Raw genomic sequence first — 19,629 nt, forward strand, 5'->3', positions numbered from 1 at the left:
GGGCCCGGTGGAGGCGTGAGGGGACGGCGGCGTGAGTGGCCGCCGCCATGGGGGTGAGAGGGCGTGTCGCGGGCATGGGCTGTCCCCGCCGGCCGCCTCCACAGCGGACGTGGTGGTGCTGGGTCTGTGGCCCGTCTGAGGTGGTGACACGCGGGGCTGCGTGAGGGGACACGGCCGCCCGTTTTTGAAGCTTGCCTGGGGGCTGTGAATTGCATCTTCTTCCTTAAGGCTGTCGTTCGTCACGCGGCACCGCCTGTCGCTGTGGCTCCGTGATGCTCCGTATCACGAGAGGCTTGTGCCGGCCCTTCCTCACGCTCAAGGAGGATTCTTTTTATTCTGCCCAGGCAAGCGCTTTGTCCTCCCTAAGATGCCAATGCACAAATCCTTGTGCTTCTGGTCTGCTTTCAACTGCATGTCCTTGGTACCCTTTCTGGCCAAAATCTTTTGTGGGATAGCCACAAGGTCCCATCTATAGGGGTTGGCTGTATCCAAGTGAAATTCATAGCTTGCCAAGGGGAGAGCGAGGTTCCACAGTGCTCTCTTATTTGGGTATAAACAGGAGAATTAGTCAAGAGGCTCCAACTGTGCCATTCTTTCCTTAGCTTATATGCTCAAGTAATGTTTGTGCTCTTAAAAGAGCTCTCAGGCAGCTTGCCGAATCTGATCCCGTCTTGGCCCTGCTTTATGAGGCTGTCTTGGCCTGGGAATAATAGCAGGAATCTGGCTAAATAAATATTTTGAATAACAACGCAACACCTGTTGACATTTGAGACTGTAGGTCCTTGTACTGAGTGCTGGAGCTGTGTCGGCTGCAACAATCAAACGAAGGTTGCGTCCTTTGTGGGATTAACTCCCAACTGAGAGTGGCCTTGCTGTGGGTGGTATTTTCAAGTATGGTCAGTAGCTAATGAACTTTGTTGTCAGCATTATGTAATAAACGTCCACAAGGCACCCATTCCTCTTCTCCTTTTCTTTGCTCGGGGCGATCAGGCTGTGAGATAGAGCCTAATTCTGCCAGAGGTGACTGGGGGGCAGGAGTCAGGCAAGAGGCTAGACCTGACTGCAAACTCAAGCTGAAAACATGTGCATGTCCCGGGTCTTTTACAGGTGGTGGCGTGAAAGTGAGTATTTGTGTTGCAGTGCTGCAGGACTAACTGCAGTAGGTTGCAGAGAGGTGTTTTTTAATTGTCCAGCTTTTTAAAGGAATCTTGTTTTCCTGTCGTGCCACCACACCTTGTGTGCGCTGCCCTGATTTCTGTGCTCAGGGCAGTTGCCCGGGAGGTGTGTCTGCAGCACGGGTCGGCAGGCCGGTCAGTAAAGAAGCTGTCATAGCCACACAGGTGCTGGGGTCCATTAAATGGCTAAAGAAGCAGCCAGGATGCTGGTGGCTGTGTACGACTTGCTCTGATGGAGGAGGGTAAAAGAATAAAAAGGAGAAGGGAAGTTAAACTTGTCTCCTCATTACCTATCAAACATCTTCCTAAACAGCTTTGATGTTTCATGCTGTTTATCTGTGACAGAGAAGGGTTAAAAATAAAGTGGGACTTTGTGGGTGTCTGCAGTTCTGTCTGTGATACAAAGACTCCTGAGGGAAGTGTCAACTGTGGGACTTGGGAATGCAGAGACAAGTCTGAAGTGAAAGTTCCTGCCTTCTACTGTGGCTACCAAGAATTAGTTTTCAGTAAACCTGAGAAAGGGTAGAGACTGTTCTTCCATAGGCCTTTGTAGTGTCAAACTGATAGTCCTACTAGGGAGGAAAGGTGTATGTTATGGCATCAGCCCCACATCGATGCAGTGGAAGGGGTTGGCAGGACAGCAAACCAGAAGTTCCTGTCTGATTGATTTAGGGCTACGTTGCACTAAGAAAGTATTTCACAATGAAGTACTTCTCATCCGCATTACCATGAGGAAGATATAGCACCCCTATAAAATGGAGAGACAAGGCTTGGAGATAAACATATTATTAGACATCTGTGGCATTAGAATATGTTTAATAATTTAGTCAAACTCCTATTATAAAAAAAATTGGTAAAAATCTATTTGCTTTCTGAGAACAGCATGCCATGTTGTAACTTGCTGAACTCTTCCCTCCTCAGTATCTACTGACAATGGATCTTTGAGTTGTATAATCATATCTTGTATGAGGTATGGCTGTCATGTCTTAAGTATAACATGTTGGTCACTGGGGAGCGATTTCTAGTTTCTCTACCGAGAAGTCATCTTTGAGCCTTCCATACTTTGAGCATTCCATAAAAATAAATAATTTTAATTACAGAATTACAGAATCATCTAGGGTGGAAAAGACCTTGAAGATCATCTAGTCCAACCATTAACCTAACACTGACTGTTCTCAACTACACAAATAAAACTACACAAATTAAATACTATGAGAAATACTAATGTGTGTTATGTAGCTAAGGCCCTAGTGTGAAGGGTTTGGATCATACATTGTTTTTAATTTGTCTAGAGCAAAGGGATGGATGTGAGTGAATCGGGTCTGTTTGATAGTCTAGAGAAACAACAGTGCTTGGAGGAAGAAGTAGACGAACTTGCCTGGAATGTTAAGGATTTCATGACATGTCTTTTATCCATTTGTGTCTTTGGTATATGGTCTGAGCTGCTGGGAGAAGAGACAGTCAAGTCAGTCCTCTGTGTAATTTTGAGTATTACCTTCTTCCAGCATGCACTGATTTATTTATGGTTTTTTTTTTGTCTAATCAGTAATCTTCAGAAGTTCTACTGCTATGTTGGCTGCAGATCTTACCCTTTTTTCTACATAAGCAGAAATATTTGTGTATTCTGTTCTTAAATTACTCCTTTAAATATGGACACAACCATTATTTTGTCAGTGTGTTTCAGCACTTGAAAACACTCATATAGCAAAGCTAAATGTTTTGTGTATGCGGTTATAGTTGCTGTTGTAGTTCAAGCTACATGCAAATATTTGTCTTCCTATATTTAAATCCAGTTTCATTTGTCTTGTTATCTGCAATTTTAAAATTGACTGACTTTAAAAGTTTCTGTAATGCACCAACATTCAACCTGCTTTTCATCCAGATGTTGAAACACTATGGTTTTAAATGTAGTTACACTTAGCAGTCAGCAATACTCCTTGTAGTATGTGTGTACGATTGAATCTTGGAAGGAATGAATACCAACTAGTTTTCACACTCTCTCTGGAAGCTCTTCCTCCCATTGCGTTGTGACTTGTATCTGCTTAGGCAGTGGGGTTATTTGGCTTTCTTTGTTTTGTTCTGTGTGCTGTTGCTGGGGTGGATTTTCAAAGTCTTTTGTTCCTGGTGTGATATCTGCAGGACATGAATGGTGAACACCTCGTGAAAATACAGTCTTATGCAGGCCCATAATATGTGCCTGACCAAAGTTGCTAGACAGGCTTAGAAAATTTAAACTTGTACTTTAACTGTATCTAGGATGCTATAGGAGTATTATACCTCTTATCTTTGTTTTGCCTTTTTACTAAATGGGAAGTCAGTGGCCATTGGGAAGAGGAAAAATGGTGTAATTAGGGGCAAGAGGGAAGGTCCAAATGGAGAGGAAGACCTCAAACAATGTAGCAAGGCACTGGAAGGGTTGAGAGCCTGTGACGAGTGGGCAGGACCACAGCTGGACAATTGACTTTGTACAACATTGAAGGGTGGTAGGAAATTAGTCATTATGACTCACTATGAGAGACTTGTAGTCTGACGTTATTAATGGGGCTCAGAAGCATTTTTATCAGGGTAGCCATGAGGAATTGTGTCTGCAAGGTGTGAGGGGAGGGATGCCCCTCTTCCAGAAGAGCTAGCAGAGCAGGGCAGCTTGTAGAGTGAAAGGGAAGGCATTAGGAAACCACGAGGCCTTGATACTGTGCTTGAGAGGAGCAGCTGCCGGTAGATCAGCAGACTGCTTAACCTTTGTCCTTGAGGTTTTGTCAACTGGTTTCAAGGAAGATTTAGAAGAAAGGCACAGTAGATGAAGGATGATTAGTGGGAGCTCTTCCTAAGGGCCAAGAGCCACAGGGCAGAAAGGCAGTTCCCTTGGCAACTGGACAGATGCAGGCTGGCACCAGTATGTGATTGGGGGCCAAAAGGGATGTGATGATAATGAAAGCAAGAGGAAGGGTGAGGTGGTCGAAAATGGCCTGTGAGTGCCCAAGGGAGTGCCCAAGTGAGACAAGGGGCCTGTGAGTGCCCAAGGGAGAAGGGAGAAAATGGAGGAACGGAGAGGTGGTGTGGGTGAAGGGCGATAGTGTCAGGAACCTGAGCTGGTGGAGGCCAGGCTTGAATACACTCGTTTGTCTGGGAAAGAGGTTGCTGCACGAACCCCAGTGTTAAGTAATAGGACTCTGAACAGAGCATTTGGTACCTGAGTGGATAAGGAAGCTGTACCTTGAAGATGCTGTGATGCAGGAAGCTGTATGCTTAGACCTACCCTGGTTGAAAAGACCTTGTGCCTGTGACAAGTGGCATATACGATGCTGGTTTCCACACTGGTCAAAAAAGGAAAAGGGAACATACTTGTGAGTAGCCTTATTTTGGCTGGCTAGCTGCTGACATGGATGTCAGGGAGAGATGAGCCAAGAATGTCTTGGAGTGAATTCACATGAAGGCACTGAATGGGGCTGTCGAGATCTGTGATGCCAACATTTTAAAGTCTTAAAAAGAGATGGGGGAAGGAGAAGACCCCCCTGAAAAATGGAAAAGAAGAAGAAAAAAGTACTGAAGAACCTGACAATAGCTGCTGTAGGATTAGTCTGCCCTGTTAATGCTCCTACTATGATCTGGGCCAAATTTTTGTTGCTGAGCAGTAAGTAGTCTAGCAGGTCTTCCTTTCCCCTGTGGTCAAGATTAAATGGAACTACTCGGATGGTAACAATTCAACACGTGTTTAAAGTTTTGGAAGATCATCAGTCTTTTGGAAAATGGGAGCTCAGAGAGGAGCAGCTGTGACAGGGTAGAGCTGAGCTGGAGATCTGCACTCCAGTTCACTCAGCATGAGACTGGCCATAAATAAAGTAAATCTAAAGTCTGTAACAACCTTTGGTGTTCAGCTTGCTTGTTTCATTCAGTTATTTGTATTTAGAGCAGAACACCTTCAGTATTCCCTGGGCACCACTAGGCATCCTTCTCATGAAACGTTTTGTTGAAAATGGAAAAATTGTGCCAAGAGTACACTGGGTTTGTGGACCCTTTGCAGACTGATTGCACCATATCATGGACTACAGTTTGGGGACCACTGCTGTACCCATTTGCTGCAGCACAGAGATGAGTCTTCAGGTTGGGGTAAGGAGTTGGCTCTGACATGAGGGTGGATTGTTAAATGTGGCATCCAGAGCATAGTAAGTGCTGAAAGGAAAAGCTGCCTAGCAACCCTGTGGGCATGGGGGGAATAATCCTTACTGGTGCAAAACTTCCTCATGGTTGACAGGAGCTTCTGTGAGGCAAGGCGATTTTTCATACTCCAATTAACTCTTTTTTTAAAAAAAAAAAAGAAACAACTTTAAAAATGATCATTAAAACAGTGTATATCATGGTTCAGATAACATGATTTGAGAAAACACAACAAAATGAGACCTTGGTGCAGAATTTTTCAGGCTTACCCTGCAACTGAAGAATTCAGCTGGCGCTTGGCCGTGTTGGTGAATGGCAGGCTTTGGCAGGCGCCGAGGAATTTCCTGAGTTATGAAAAGAGAGCACTGGGCACAGGAGAGATCGCAGATAAGGCAGATCTTAGGAAATGATTGAAAGTGGAATTCTTTCCTGGTAAATTGGTTGCTTGATGAGGAAAACCATCTAGGTTTCTGACAACCAAAGCACAGTAAGGTGGCCAAAAAAGGGAAGAGAGAACATGTACAAGAGACATGATGAGAAGTGTTTTATTGCGAGTTTTAAGTTATTTTGGCAATAAGCTGAAATCAATTATGCTTTTAGAATATTTTTATTAGCTGAGTATTTTTTTAGTTATGGTATTAGCAACACAGTCTAGTTGGAAAACTGAGATCATCTTTATCTCTCAGAAATTCAAGAATCCCTCAGTCTCCTATAAATAACAGCAGAAGCCTTAAATAGAAGGGGAAACACGCATGATAGTACATTTTTTTTCCCCCCTGTACGTAAATCACATGGACTCAAATACTTGATTTGATGTGGTTGTTAAAAATAAGGATGGGTTTAAGGGAAATACACTGTCAATGGAAGGTACTGTGAAATGTGGTAACTTCTAAATACTATTTTGCCTCTTTGGGAAATACAGCTTTTGTTGTAAGATGGCTGATGCTGCTGTTTTTCTGGTTTTAAGCTTTTGCACTTGGTTAGTTCCAGTGGCTTAATGTTTCTTGTTTGGCAGCCACCCCATCTCTACTGCTTTATGTCTACTCACCTAAATATAAATTTTCTGCTTATAAATTTTCTGCATATCTTTTTACTGCTTTCTTTTTGCATCATTTGTCTCAATTTTGTTTAATTTTATGCTCCACAGTAAAAAAGTAAAACACTTGCCAAAATTCAGATGTAGTCTGTGCTATCTAGTTTTTGATATTAAAAAAACCCCCAAACCTCTAGCAGCATGCCTTTTCTCAGGATGCAGTGTGTTTTACTTCTGCCTAATTTTGTTTTACCTGTATTTTTTGGCTTTGGTTTTTAGTTGTACCTTTTCAATGCAGACCATTCCTGGGCATGTGAAGTTAAATCCTTAACCCAGTTTCTGTAGCCAGTATATGATCTTCAGGGGTGTAACCTCTGCATCATGCCAAAGGGAGAGCACTCCTGAGTCTGTTTAAGACCCAGTGGGCAGCGTGTTGCTTGAGTGACCTGGCTTGAGACAGTGTGAACAATGAAAGGGATGATGCTTTGGTCTTTCTTAGGAAAGTGCTGGTGGCACAGGAGTTATTGCTACCCAGGGTCTGCCTTCCTGTTGTTGGTACTGAGGCGTTCGTTTGTGCATGCAAAACTCCACCTAAATTGAAGAACTTGAGATGCGTTGGCTACCAGTTTTCAATAATTCGGTACTTCCTTAAAGTTAATCAAGTGTGTAACCTCTTCTTGAAGGTCATTTCTCAAGAACAGACATGAGTGCTGGTGGGTGTTAAGCTCTTGATATAATTCATGCAAATACATTTTTAAAATAAAAATTTGAGAAGCACACCTAAACCCTTCCCCTTTTTGTAACATTACTTTTCCTTTGCCAACTGAAACATGGGGTGAATGCTGAGAAGCAACCCAAAGCAAGCAAATGAGAGAAATCTGTAGTTAATGCTTTAATTTGAGTGGTCATTTCTTTGTAAGCTAAAGGTACCTGTTGAGTTGTTTGCTTTGTTACTTGTTTTCATTAGATAGTAAGTATTTATCATTTCAAAGGCTAGGTGCTTGTGGTTGTTTTCCTTAGCTGTCTAATTTCTCTCTGTAAATACTACTTTGGTGTTTCTGTATGCCTCTCCTGGCTTTCAAATGCATAAGTGTTTGTGTACAAAGGGCAGCTTCCCTATCTGTGCTTGTACTTTTGTAGGAATGGACCTATCTGTGATTGCATTGTTTCTGTAAATGTGAAACAGTCTGAAGCTGTTGAATCCTTGGAGTCAACTTTTTCAGTTACATTTGGTTTTTTTTTTTTTAAAAAAAAAAAAACAAACCAAACCCACAGTGCAAGACTTGTGCTGATGTGGAAGTGTCACTTTGCTGGTGGTTTTGTGAATCACAGGTCTGCTCTGGAGGGAATGCAGCATGGTTAAGGCCGACAACAAGGTCACTGGTTTCTCTTCTATCCTTAGGTCCTTTCTCACAACTTGTGTACAGTGTTAAATGTTCCCCACGATCCAGTGGCCTTGGAAGAGCACTTTAGGGACGATGATGAAGGACCAGTTTCCAATCAGGGTTACATGCCTTATCTAAACAAATTCATCTTGGAAAAGGTAAGTTTTGTGTTCTTGTGTTCTGTTTTTCCCTTTACCAGGTTTTGTATTATTGTCTTCACTTGCTGTACTTCCTTGCAGAAGGAATCATGCTGGTGCAAAGAGACTCTGGTTGTGTGTGTGCCTTTTGTGGGGTTGTGATGGGGAGGGTACTTTGGAGCACCTGTGCCTTAAAATGGAAGGGTGCACTGTTCTCTGCTTCTTTTTTGTCTCCTTGGTTTCTATTTCCTGATGCATCTGGTCATTGTCTAAGCTGTGTTAATGCAGAACCATGTTAATAAAACACCTCAGCTGAATTTATTTGAAAGTGTCTTGGAGGTGTAGACTGGCCTGCTTTATCCTGCATTATAACAGAATATTGTCATAGACTCCTTTGTAAACAGGATGGGCAAAAATGTCTTTTATGTGTATTCACAAGGTATTTTAATAAATAGATCCCTTCAAGAAGTTACAGTGGGTGACATTAGGGAGTGTTGTTAAGTTTTGTCTTGCAAGTTCTTTCATTTCTAAGCACTCTTTAGCCTTCTGCTGTGCCTTGGTTTTGGGGAAGCTCTGGAAAACCAGCAGGGTTTCCCCTTACTCTCCATCTTGTTCTAAGATAGGTAGTCACTGGGTTTGAAAGTGTAAAAAAAAAAAAAAAAGTAAATAAAGCAGCAAACTGTCTTCCCTCTTTTTTTTCTTTTTTTTTTTTTTTGACGACTTCTGTTGAGTTAGTGGTCCAGACAGTAAAAAACACCCCATGGGATAATGCAAATGTACTGGCTGCAGTACCTCTGATTTCCAGTACGCTTGGGGACTGACCCCAGAAACTTTGATGTCGTGGCTGCAGAGATGCATAGATTCTTGCTTTCTTTTATAATGTTAAGAAGTCCTGAACTGACATGCTGCTAAAAAGTCCAATGCAGCAATTGCAGATTATGCAAACTCCTTAGATGGATTTACTGCTTTTTGCTGCTGCTTTAATCTATATTTAATACTGATGGAAAACGTGATACATATAATGCAGTCTGACAGCTTGGAAGCAGCAGAACCTTCTTACGCCTAGCTAAGATTTACCAGCTCCTCTGCCTCTCTGTGTTTCTCTCCTACCCAGTAGTAGTGTCGTGTTTTATGTGTGGGAGTTGGTCATTAATACACATAAAGGTACCTGTTTTAATGTCTTGGTGGTTTGATGCTGAAGCATCTTGCGTTGTCCTAAGAAGTTTGTGATATTTCCATTTCATGCTGGCTATATGAGCTCCTGTAAGATTGAACGGAGACCAAGCAGTTTTATACAAATTCTGGGGAGAAAGAAAAGGTCTTTATTTTGACTGAAGGATTACAGTAGTAGAGTCTGAACCACAGTGATTTTTGTTAATACTATTTGTAGGGCAGCAGCAAACCATTAAGTAAAAAAAAAAAAGTATGGAAGGCTTTTTCAAATATAAATAAGCTATATTGTTACAGAGTGTTTACAGGAAGAATAGTTACAGATGTGAGGAGCAATTGCATTTAAATAACACCTTAATTTGAAAATGAAAAACCTGGCTACATAAGCAAGTTGGTGTGAATTTACAGTGTTTAGCTACTCTGGGGCAATTTCTTACCCCAAGGTAAAAACAAGGGACAAACTACCTGATTTTCTCATGAAATTAAATTCACTTGACTGCGTGTAGTTTCTTGTGGTGTTATACACTGATCTGGCTTCCAGTATTTGCCTGATACACCCATACCATTAGTTCATCTTAAAAGATGAAAATGTTAAGGAACAGGATTAAATTACCTGTAACTTCATATTATTTAAACCTGACTAAATGCTTGTAAACAGTTTTGTTATATACTATTAAAAATTAGTGAAATTCTTTAGACACAAAGCTATATTTGTGGACTGGAAAAATCTTGGTTGTGACATCTCATGTTTTAGAGATGACTTCACATCAGTGCCAAAAGACAACGTGCAGTGGGATGAAGTCACTGGTTCATAGCATGTCTCCTTTGTTTAAAACAAACAAGGAAAAAAAGCAAACAAGAAACCCTTTTTTTTCCCTCATTCTTGCAAGGCGTAATCTGTTCTTTTAGATGGGGTGATTGTAGAACAAACTTAATTTAATTTATGCCAGTAAGTAAAGCTACTAAAGGAGGACTGGTGCTTTATACCCCCAAATACAGAGGAAGTTCTCTCAGTTGCCAGTCATACATCTTCTGGTGAATTAATTGATTTGAGCAAGAGCAAGCTGCTCAAGAGAGTTATTTTGAATATCAAGATATTTTGCTTTAAAACATCAGTAAAATATTTAAAGAACTAATCCTTAGATTTATTTTAAAACAGATATGTAACTGACTTACAATTTTATTGAGAGCAGTTTGAAACCTTTTGGAATAACTTATGTTGTACTCTTAAATGCAGTTGTAGTTTTAATTATTTTTTAGTGCTGACTTACCCAGTGTTACCCTGCAATAAAGCCTTTTTATATAGAACCAAGGAGGAAAGGCACAAGTTGGTAGTTCGATGAGAGAAACTGATGGCATCTCTAAATAGGGAATACATAGTTTGAATAAATAACATTGTCTAATGGATGATTTCCTGTATTGTGCTACTTTGCAGACTGATGTATCTAGGATTTTCTTGCATCTGAAACAAAATCTGTTCTTCTGTAAGTGTCCCTTTCGTGAGGGAGATGTCTCTTGTCAGTATATTGTCTTCATTATTTGTTTTACTTGCTTTTATAACAATATTTTAGCATGTGCCATTATTTACAATGTATGTCTTTTAATACCAATTGAAGATGTTTCCTTTTCAATGGTGATGATGGTGGTATTTTACAACATGCCTTATTTATGGCAGGTAAGAGTCATAATTGGGGCGGAGACAAAGAAGAACTTTGTTCTAAACCTGTGGTTATCTCATCTTCCCAACAATTCAGTGAATGCTAGTTACACTACCAGTACTTGTTACATTTTTGGGACTGATCTGATCACTGGTACTTAAGCCAAGTATTGTCTGTATTCTCTTATGTTTTAGTTATTTAGTTGCATATTAGTAGAAATTAAAGATCTAGAAAATTGTATGGGTTTTGCTATGTTTTTCTTTTGATTATTTTGTGAAGCTTCTTAGAAAGAGGAGGTAGGTGTCTTCTGTAGATTGTGTTTTTATCTCTGAGTTTAAGCAGTTTTAAGGTTGGAGGGGTTGGTTCGTTTGCATGTTTCATTATTCAGACAGATTCACAGGAAAAAGTGGTAGTTGCTGTAGAGTTAATAATAGTGTGGGGTACTGTAGAAGCTTCCAAGTGAAACAGTAACTTCAAATAATTTGGACAAATTATGAAATACAGTTAAAAGCATGTACTAGTGCACAAGAAGAATATCTTGTACAAGCATTGGTTTATTAATTAAGCAATGGAATTGTGTGATATTCACACAAGTTGCAAGCAGAATGAGTATTCTAGCAAGAAAAAAAGAAATTTTGGTTTATCAGTAGAGTGTTTTAAATTTCTTTATAGTTTCACATCAAGATGATTTCAGTGTAGGATTCACAGTAGAGTTTCACTACAGTTAAAGGTGTTTGGGGGAATTGTCTTTAAGTTTGAATACCAGGATAGTCTTTGACCTAGTCTGTTTTTGTAAATATGTGTTTTGTTCATGTCATGAAGAAGCAATGTGTATATGGATTTCTGACTGGGTTGTTTTGCCATCAGTTCATCCTGTTTGAAAAGTTTCTACTTCTACAATTTCTTAACTAAGTTAGAAGTACTTTTGCAAAGAAGTTCAAGTACTGAACTGAACAGTTTAGAAACTGTTCAGACATTTTTAATTTTTGAAACTATCCTTAGAAATGATCTGTCATAAAACCAGAGAGATGATTCAGAGTGATTGTTACGTAGCTACCTACAGTGGAGTGTTGCCAGTCAAGGAAGCCAAAGTAGCCCAGCCAAGACTTTCATAGTATTGAGTTAGTTCTAAAGCAATTTGGGTTTAGTTGTGGAATTTTCACCTTTCTTACCTTCCCACCTCATGCAAATGTACTTGTAGAACACAGGTACCAGGAATAGTTGGCATCGTTACATGAAATTGCCAAGGAAAATTATTATTCTTTAAAGAGAACTATTTAGTTCCATCCCCAGCTCCCAGTATTTCCAGAAAGACAATTCTGTCATTATATCCTTTATTTAACAGCCAGCCCGATCATTTAGAAAAGAATCACAGATGTGAATCAAGAGTTATTGTGGAGAGCCAGGGCTTGTGTGCTCATCTGATTATTGTTCCTGAATAATTCCTAAACAGTGTCTCTGCTCTGGATGACACATGGGCCCCATGAAGACCATTTCAGAATCAAGTCCGGATTCTGAGAAGAGGACTTGCAGATCTAAAGTGGGACTGCTGGCACAGCGCTAACTAGTCCCCTGGAGTAACATGGTTCTGAAACCTCCTGCTTGGCTGCTCCCTAATCCTGGTGGTAGTAATGTGCTGCTGGTGACTTGGGTTTTGATGCGAGTTTCTGAGGCACACGTGGTCCGACTTTGCTACGTGAGCAGAAGGCACGCACTTTCCTTTACTCCAGTTGGGGCCCGTGCCTTTCTCCACCGATCTCCGTCTGGTCCTTGACCCCTGCTGTGCTTTAAAACAGGAGCTGCTGGTAGAGCAACCCACCTTATTTATAGTGCAGGCAGCGGCTGTAGGAAAGGAGATTTCCCACCCTGTTGGCATCTCCCTCAGGAGTAGCATAACAACTAGGACATTTCCAAGGTGGAACTGTTTATCATCTGGGTAGGCGAAGCTGTTTTAGAAAAGAAGTCAAGCTTCATTCGGCAGGGTGGGGAGGATAGACAGGAAAAAGCACAGGCAGAAGTAGCCATGGGATGAGGTGCTGGCAAGTTGAAGGAAGGACAAGTACAGCTGGCTTCTAGCCCTTCTTCCAAAGCATGTTCCTTCACTTAGCTGGTGTTTCATTTAAGACCCATGTTCCTTGTTTAAACAACCAGGATGCTGAGGTTCCTTCACTTAGCTGGTGTTTCATTTAAGACCCATGTTCCTTGTTTAAACAACCAGGCAGCTATAGCTCCTACAGCTTCCAGCTTCTTGAAAGGACAGCTGTAGGCTGTAGCTGGCCTCTTGTATTGTCACTTACGTGACAATATTGTTGTCACTTATTGGTGGACTGCTCTGCAAGCATGCGAAGTTATGGCTTTCTTTCATGGTCTCACTTTTAGTCCTGACTACTGTAAAGTGCTTCTTGGCATAGGGTTGGTTTCCTGTTTACCTCTGTGTTGGTTTTTTTTTTCTTTTTTTCTCCCACCCACATCAGTTCATCCACTTCCTGAGTCTATCTTTGACTTAGCCATTGTGGCTCACCCTCCACTATATTTGACCACTTACCAGACTGGATAGAAAATTATGTTTGCACTAGTGTCCTTGACCCATCTAAGATGGATGGTTTGGCCTATCATAAGAAAATGTCACTGAAATTACTGGTGTCATTACCACAAGAGTCACAAGAACCTGTTTCCTAGACATGGTTTTCAAAATCTCAAGGGATTTACATTATAGCGTGTAACGTGCCTTTATCAGTTGCATGTTGGCAAAGATATTGCTAAACATGTAGGGAGACAAATAGATTTAACCTCAAACCTAAATGAGGGTTTAAAAAGAAAACAGAGGAAATGAAAGCTTTTGCATGTGTAAGTAATTCACAGATGATACAGTTGCTAGGTATGATAAAGGATAACAAAAAAAGGGGAATTTTATCAGTAAGGTGAAGATTTGCAAGTCTAAGAAAAATGAAAGGTTCTAAGTGGATTAGCATTCAAGAAAAAAAAAATTACATGTTTATGAATATCCCGCAAGAATTACGTTTGAGTGAATATGAAATGGAGAAACATATTAGAGGTTTTTCCCAACTATTGTTCCAATATTACTTTTAACATATCCACATGTAGTTTTGGCTATATTGGTTTCCAAATTTGCTATACAAAATCTCAGCAACTCAGTGCAATAGAAGGGCAGTTGGAACTAAGACAGTTACAAAGATGGTTTGGAAGCTAAAGCTAATGTACTAGAGGAAATGCAGAATGCAGTGTAGCCTCCTTCACGTGAAGTCAGGGTGTTATTAACTCAACCAAGAATTGGAAGTTGGATGTAGATTTTGCTGGAAGAAATTCCTTACTTGACCCCATGCAGGAAATCAGACTAGGCTGCTACAGTGCTTTTTTTGGGCCTTGACATTTCTTGCAAACTAGAGTTTTTCTTGGTGCTTTTTGTATAACTTAGCCTGTTAAACTTTGTCTAGAGTCTGTTATTCTGTGCCATTTGTGCATATTAATTTTTTTGTTGTTGTTCCATTTATTCATTTCAGGTTCAAGGAAACTTTGACAAAGTTGAATTCAACAGGATGTGCTGGACTCTCTGTGCTAAAAAGAACCTCTCTAAAAGTCCTTTGCTGATTAGTGATGAAGATGCATTTAAAGTGTGGGTTATTTTTAACTTCTTATCAGAGGACAAATACCCTTTAATCATTGTACCTGAGGAGGTAAGAAACATGAACTTAAGCTGTTTAACACCAGTTTGCTTAATGTCCCAGTTGAACTATGTTAATGTTTGCTACCCTGTAGAGATTTAAGAGAAAACAATTGTTTAATATAAAACTGCTATTCCCCTCTTTTAATTGTGTGAGGCCTCGGGTGCTTTTCTCTCTCTTCCAGGGCACATATGTGGGGATTCCCACAGGATACTTTAGATGTTGATGACTATGTGTGTCCTGTCATTTAAGCAGCCTGGACTTAATGGGACATGTGCTTGCCCCCCAGTAAATAGCTTATTTTGTTTTTTGTGAGACTGAGCAGGGCTGGGGAGACTAGCTCTAGCAGCAGCACTGGGAGCTGTTGAGGTTCTTGCCTTGCTCACGAGTAGTGCATTTATGTGATCTTTAATCGCTTTAATAATGCTTGCTTATGCGATTAAAATTTTGCACACTACATCAGTGTGATTCTGAAAAAACATTCTGTGCTGTGTGTTGCAAGATGAGTCTTTGGTCTCATGTCACCCTCCTTATGAAAAGGAGAAGTAGGAACTTTTCTGATGATACCTGTTTCTGATCAAAAGCAGACACTACCTGAATACTCTTGCTTGAAATGGTTGAAGGAATAATACCAGCAAGATCTGTTTATACTTTAAGTTCATGAACAAGTATGGGCAACGCTCAAGTAGGTGTTTTAACCCTGAAGCAAGATTTTTTTGGTATCTCCACTATTCTCCCCTTGGGGAGGGGCGAGGGAAGAAGCAGAAAGATCAAAACTGCAGGCATAAATAATATCTTGCAAAACTGTATGCAGAAATCCCAGGTTTGCAGTTCAGCACTGGAGTACTGATTAATAAATATTTGTAAATTGTTGAACAGTCAGGGATCAGAAGAGTCTGATTTACATGCCACTACGACATAACTGTTGGACTCCAAGTGTTGTGCCAAACCATAAAATACAGATAACTCCCCTGTCAAAATAAACGGATTGGTTTTGCCTTATTACTCACTTTATAGCAGGAAACTTTCACTCTGTACAATGTTTCTGGTTTTGCCAGACTGGTGATGACAGGGCCCTACCTGGGATGCTGTATTCCCATGAGAAATAAGACCGTCTTCTTGCTTGCTTTTCGTTTTTTTCTGTCAGTTCTGTGAGATGGGGATCATGGTTATACAAGCTAAGACAGCTCCTTTATTAATGGTGCCAGATTTGGCATTGGTAGAAGGTCACTAATAAATGTCAAAGCTGGGACTTAAATCCACGTCTCTTGATTGTCACTGTGTTCCTCACTGCACACCCTGGCTTACCTGAGGGTAAACATTTGACAGCTCCTTATTTGTTGGCTGGTTAAAGCTTCAGACCTTTGCTCGCTTGCCCCCCCGTCTGCCAAGCAAGTCCCCAGATTCCTGCTGCCTTCTGCAGCTGATGCCGGGTAATGGTAATGTGTGTGTTTGCTGCAGATGGGCTGCAGGGTCAGCTTCCAAGCCCAAAAAAGCTTTTCCAGATTTCATAACTGGTGTTGTTTGCTTTCCTTTCCATCCTTAATGTCTGGTGTTAACCTGTATTGGTCTCCTACTTGGATTATTTTTTGACTTCTTAGGGTGGATCTGTGTCTGCATCTCCTTGATTACGAGATTTAAATTGTGCAATACTGTTTAAAGAAAGCTTATGGAGCCTGGCAAAGAAAGACTTCTCTGTTCTCACCATATACAATGCCTGTATTCACTCTAACCTTTTGCCTTAGACCACACAGGTAGTGTAATCAGCTGGTGGAGGAACCCTGTCTGTTGAATGCACTCCTGTCTGGTTTGCATTGATCCTTCTCTGGTTCTCTGTACTTCTGGAAAATTCCACATTTACTCTTTTACAAAAAATTCCAAAAGTAAAGATGCAAAGTCTCAATTTTGTTCAGTTTTGCTTTTTCTCTGTGTGACTTTTCATATTTGCCTTTTAAGTTCTTATGTCTGGGTTTTTTAAATGTTAAATCTAAACTCTAGATTTGCAAAGCATTTTTTTTTATGGTTGTTTGTCTTAGTGCTGAGAATTTTGACCTGAAAATAACTCTCTTTGATAGTATTCAAAATGATACTGGTACCTAGTAAAGGTATTTTTCTTTCCATTTACTTTTTATGCCTCTTGAGTTCATAATAAAGCTTGATTATGTATTTAGTCTTCACCAGTTTATATTGCATCCTTTCATTTAATTACAAAATGGCTTGCATGTCATGTGTTTTAAAGGAAGGGGATTTTTGCAAAGTGAAGAACAGAGGAGAGGGTGATGGAAGCATCACTGTTCTGTGATGTTTATGTTTTGGTGAGAGCAGTGTCAACCTCGTATGTGTGACTATAGCTTTGCAATCAGGGAGCGAGCTTTTCTTCCCTCCCTGTTAGTTGCTGTTGTTGCTGGCTGAAAATATTGCAACACACAATTTACTGCAGTTTCTGGCGTGGAGTCCTTTGTGTGGGATCCAACTGTTTCCCTTCCTCCCTCCCTTCCACCTTTTAGGCTTTTGGGCTTCAGAGATTTTGTTTCCCCTTTATAAGTGACTAGGAAACTTGCCTCAGAGTTGCTGGTTGGAAGGGGGTTTCTGCAAGACTTTTGCATCCCATCTTGTGGATAGGAAGATAATAGAACTTCTTAGGTCTCCTGTGAATGTGTTGATTAACTTCATATGGCTGTGAGGATGCCTTATTTTCCACCTCCTTGGAGGAACTGCTCTTTGAGACTTGCTTGGGAATCAGATTTTCCTCTTTGTTGTTTTTGGGGTGTTTTTTTTTTTGGTTGGGTTTTGGGTTTTTTTTTTAATGAGATAATTAGTTTCTGTACTCACTTGAACAATTTCATAACTGGAAAACTCTCCTGCTTGGGTGCAGTTTCACCTTCTTTGCACTACACTGACTAAAGATTGAGGCTGCTGTTCCCTCTTGCCCATGTCGTGTATTACTTGCAGTAGTGCTGCTGTGCCAGGCCTTTCATATTAGACAACTAATTGTGGTGGGGCTGCTACCCCATCTGCAAAGTGTTAAGTCTTGATTCCCTGCCCAGGTGTGGAACGGGCAGCAAATTGGGAACAGCTGCAGCTCAACCAGAGAAGGGAAAACAGGCTACTCTGGAAAAGTTTTAGAGACACAGTCTGAGGAAAGCTTTAGAAAGATCAAATTGAGGAAAGCAGTTACAAAGAGGGAATTTGAAAGCAGTGGAGAGGACTCCAGGGCCAGAACTTGCTTGTTTAGCAGAGGCCAGGCTGAAAGCCAGAGGCAGTGTCTGGCCTGCGCTCCTCACCTGCCCTGGAAGGAGAGGTGGCAGCCCTGTACTTGAGAGAGGTAAGGTTAGTAAAATCCAGCATGGGGAAGGGTTTGGGTTGGGGTGTGCAGTTTTGCGATGTGACTTCAAACTTCAGAGGATCCTTCTATGTTATGGGGAGAAGTCAGGTCACAGCGAGACAAGAACTGGTGGCTATGCAGGGCACTGGGCTCACCTGGTAATGGCCTTGGCCTCCAGTGTTGCTTCTGCTGGCTGCTGGTGGGCAGCTGAGGGGAGTTAGGAGACTTGGAAATGAACAGACATCCACGAATGTCTAGTTTGCAATGGTGCTCATGTCCCAGGGAAATGCAAAAGGATCAAATCTGAAACCCCTCCTTTCAAGGGAGAAGCCTTAATATGCACAAAGTAAAACATTTCTGTGAACTGCGTGAATTGTGGTATTTCAAAGAGATACAGATGGACTGGAGGAAAACAGTGCTTTATTTTGTGTGTTCTAGTTAAAATTAGACCTGGCGAACAGCTTTCAGAAATAATACAATTCTCAGCTAACAACAGAACTGCCTTCTGGTGCAGCGAGCAGAGAGTTACTGGGCACCTATACTGCTAGTGCTCCCGGAAAGGGAGGGGCCGGGTGGGAGCTCCTTCCCCTCCCCACAGCCGATCTTTTCCACTGGATGATCAGAGACGCAGTCATCCAAGTGTGTGTTTCCTTCAGCTCTTGCAGGCATTACCTCTCTCATGAGAAGGATAAAAGGAAGGGAAGAAAGGTGGCGAGAACTGTAGCTTTAAGAGGATAAATATTCTTGGTCTCTCATGATCTTTCCTTACAACTTACCTCTTAGTTGTTGCAGACTCATCTGTGTGCCTTGGTATTGTTTTACCAGACGTTTTCTACTTCATAAAAAGGTTCCCCTTTCTTATTTCTGGACACTGACTGCAAGCCTTGGGAATGCTTTATCACCTGAAAGCCGTGGTGTGTGGTTAGATGTGTTTCAGGGCCATCATTACTGCAAGCTGCATGGTCTTTGCCTGTTGTAGTCTAGCGTTCACATAACTTGTTTTAAATAAGCCAAACGTATTTGCTGTCTTTGCTTTTAAAGCCAAACTTCTCGAGGAGAGATTTGTACAGTCATTTTTCACTTGTCCCTCTAGCTTTTAACTGTATTAATGGGGCATTTCTAATCCTCCCTAGTTAGGACAACCCTAATTGGGGTCCAGACCTTGTATGGCTTTCTGTTCATTTGAAAATGAGGCGGTGTTTTTTAGACTGAGGATGTGAAAGTCTGAAGCTGTCCAGTGGAGATTCTTCTGGAGGCATTTCTTGCAGAAAGTTTTTCTGTGACATTTGCTTCCTTGTTCTGCATTCTAGTATCAGAAACTGATACAGTGAAGGAAATACTGGGAATTGAACCTTGGACATTCAGAAATAAAATCTAAACTGATACGAAAATGAAAGCTGCTTTGTGGGGTTTTGATTGATTTGTGATCTCTACAAGTTGATGATGATGGTTAAAAAGATTTTTAGTCATTTCGACTTGCATTAGTTCTTCCCATTTTGCTATTCTTTTCCTGATTGCTGTAAAAAAAAAAACCAAACAAAAAACCAACAGTTTTCTGATTATGCAGCAGGCTGTCCTTGGGGTTTCCATGTTACACTGTTTTTTGAGTTGACCACTATTATACTACTTAATGCTAATTTAATTAAAAAAAAAAAGAAATAAGATAATGGCTTACACTGGATAATGAGCACAGCTTTGCTGGTGGAAAAGAAGAAACGAGTATTTGACTTTTAAAAGCAAGTGATGTTGCGATGGGATGAAAAAAAGAAATTGATGATGACTTTGAAAGGGGTTCTCATGTCTCTTGCCCAGTACCATATGCTTCCACAGAATTTTGTATAATGTGAATAGACTTTTTAGATCTGCTCTGTTAATATGACAAATCTCATTTGAATAGTACGAACAGTA

At 40.9% G+C, this 19,629-nt stretch overlaps 1 protein-coding gene across 1 annotated transcript in view; it reads left to right on the plus strand.

Annotated features, from left to right (window-relative positions):
- Window positions 1-19,629, plus strand: part of SWAP70 (switching B cell complex subunit SWAP70) — a 65,880-nt gene that overhangs the window by 26,518 nt on the left and 19,733 nt on the right. Inside the window, exons 6-7 of the mRNA XM_026850846.1 lie at window positions 7,766-7,906; window positions 14,235-14,408. Of these exons, the coding sequence (XP_026706647.1) occupies window positions 7,766-7,906; window positions 14,235-14,408 (315 nt within the window). The remainder of the gene's footprint in view (window positions 1-7,765; window positions 7,907-14,234; window positions 14,409-19,629) is intronic.

Source organism: Athene cunicularia, assembly GCF_003259725.1.
Source record: "Athene cunicularia isolate RWA chromosome 5 unlocalized genomic scaffold, athCun1 chr5_part3, whole genome shotgun sequence".
In the NCBI taxonomy this organism is placed as follows: domain Eukaryota; kingdom Metazoa; phylum Chordata; class Aves; order Strigiformes; family Strigidae; genus Athene; species Athene cunicularia.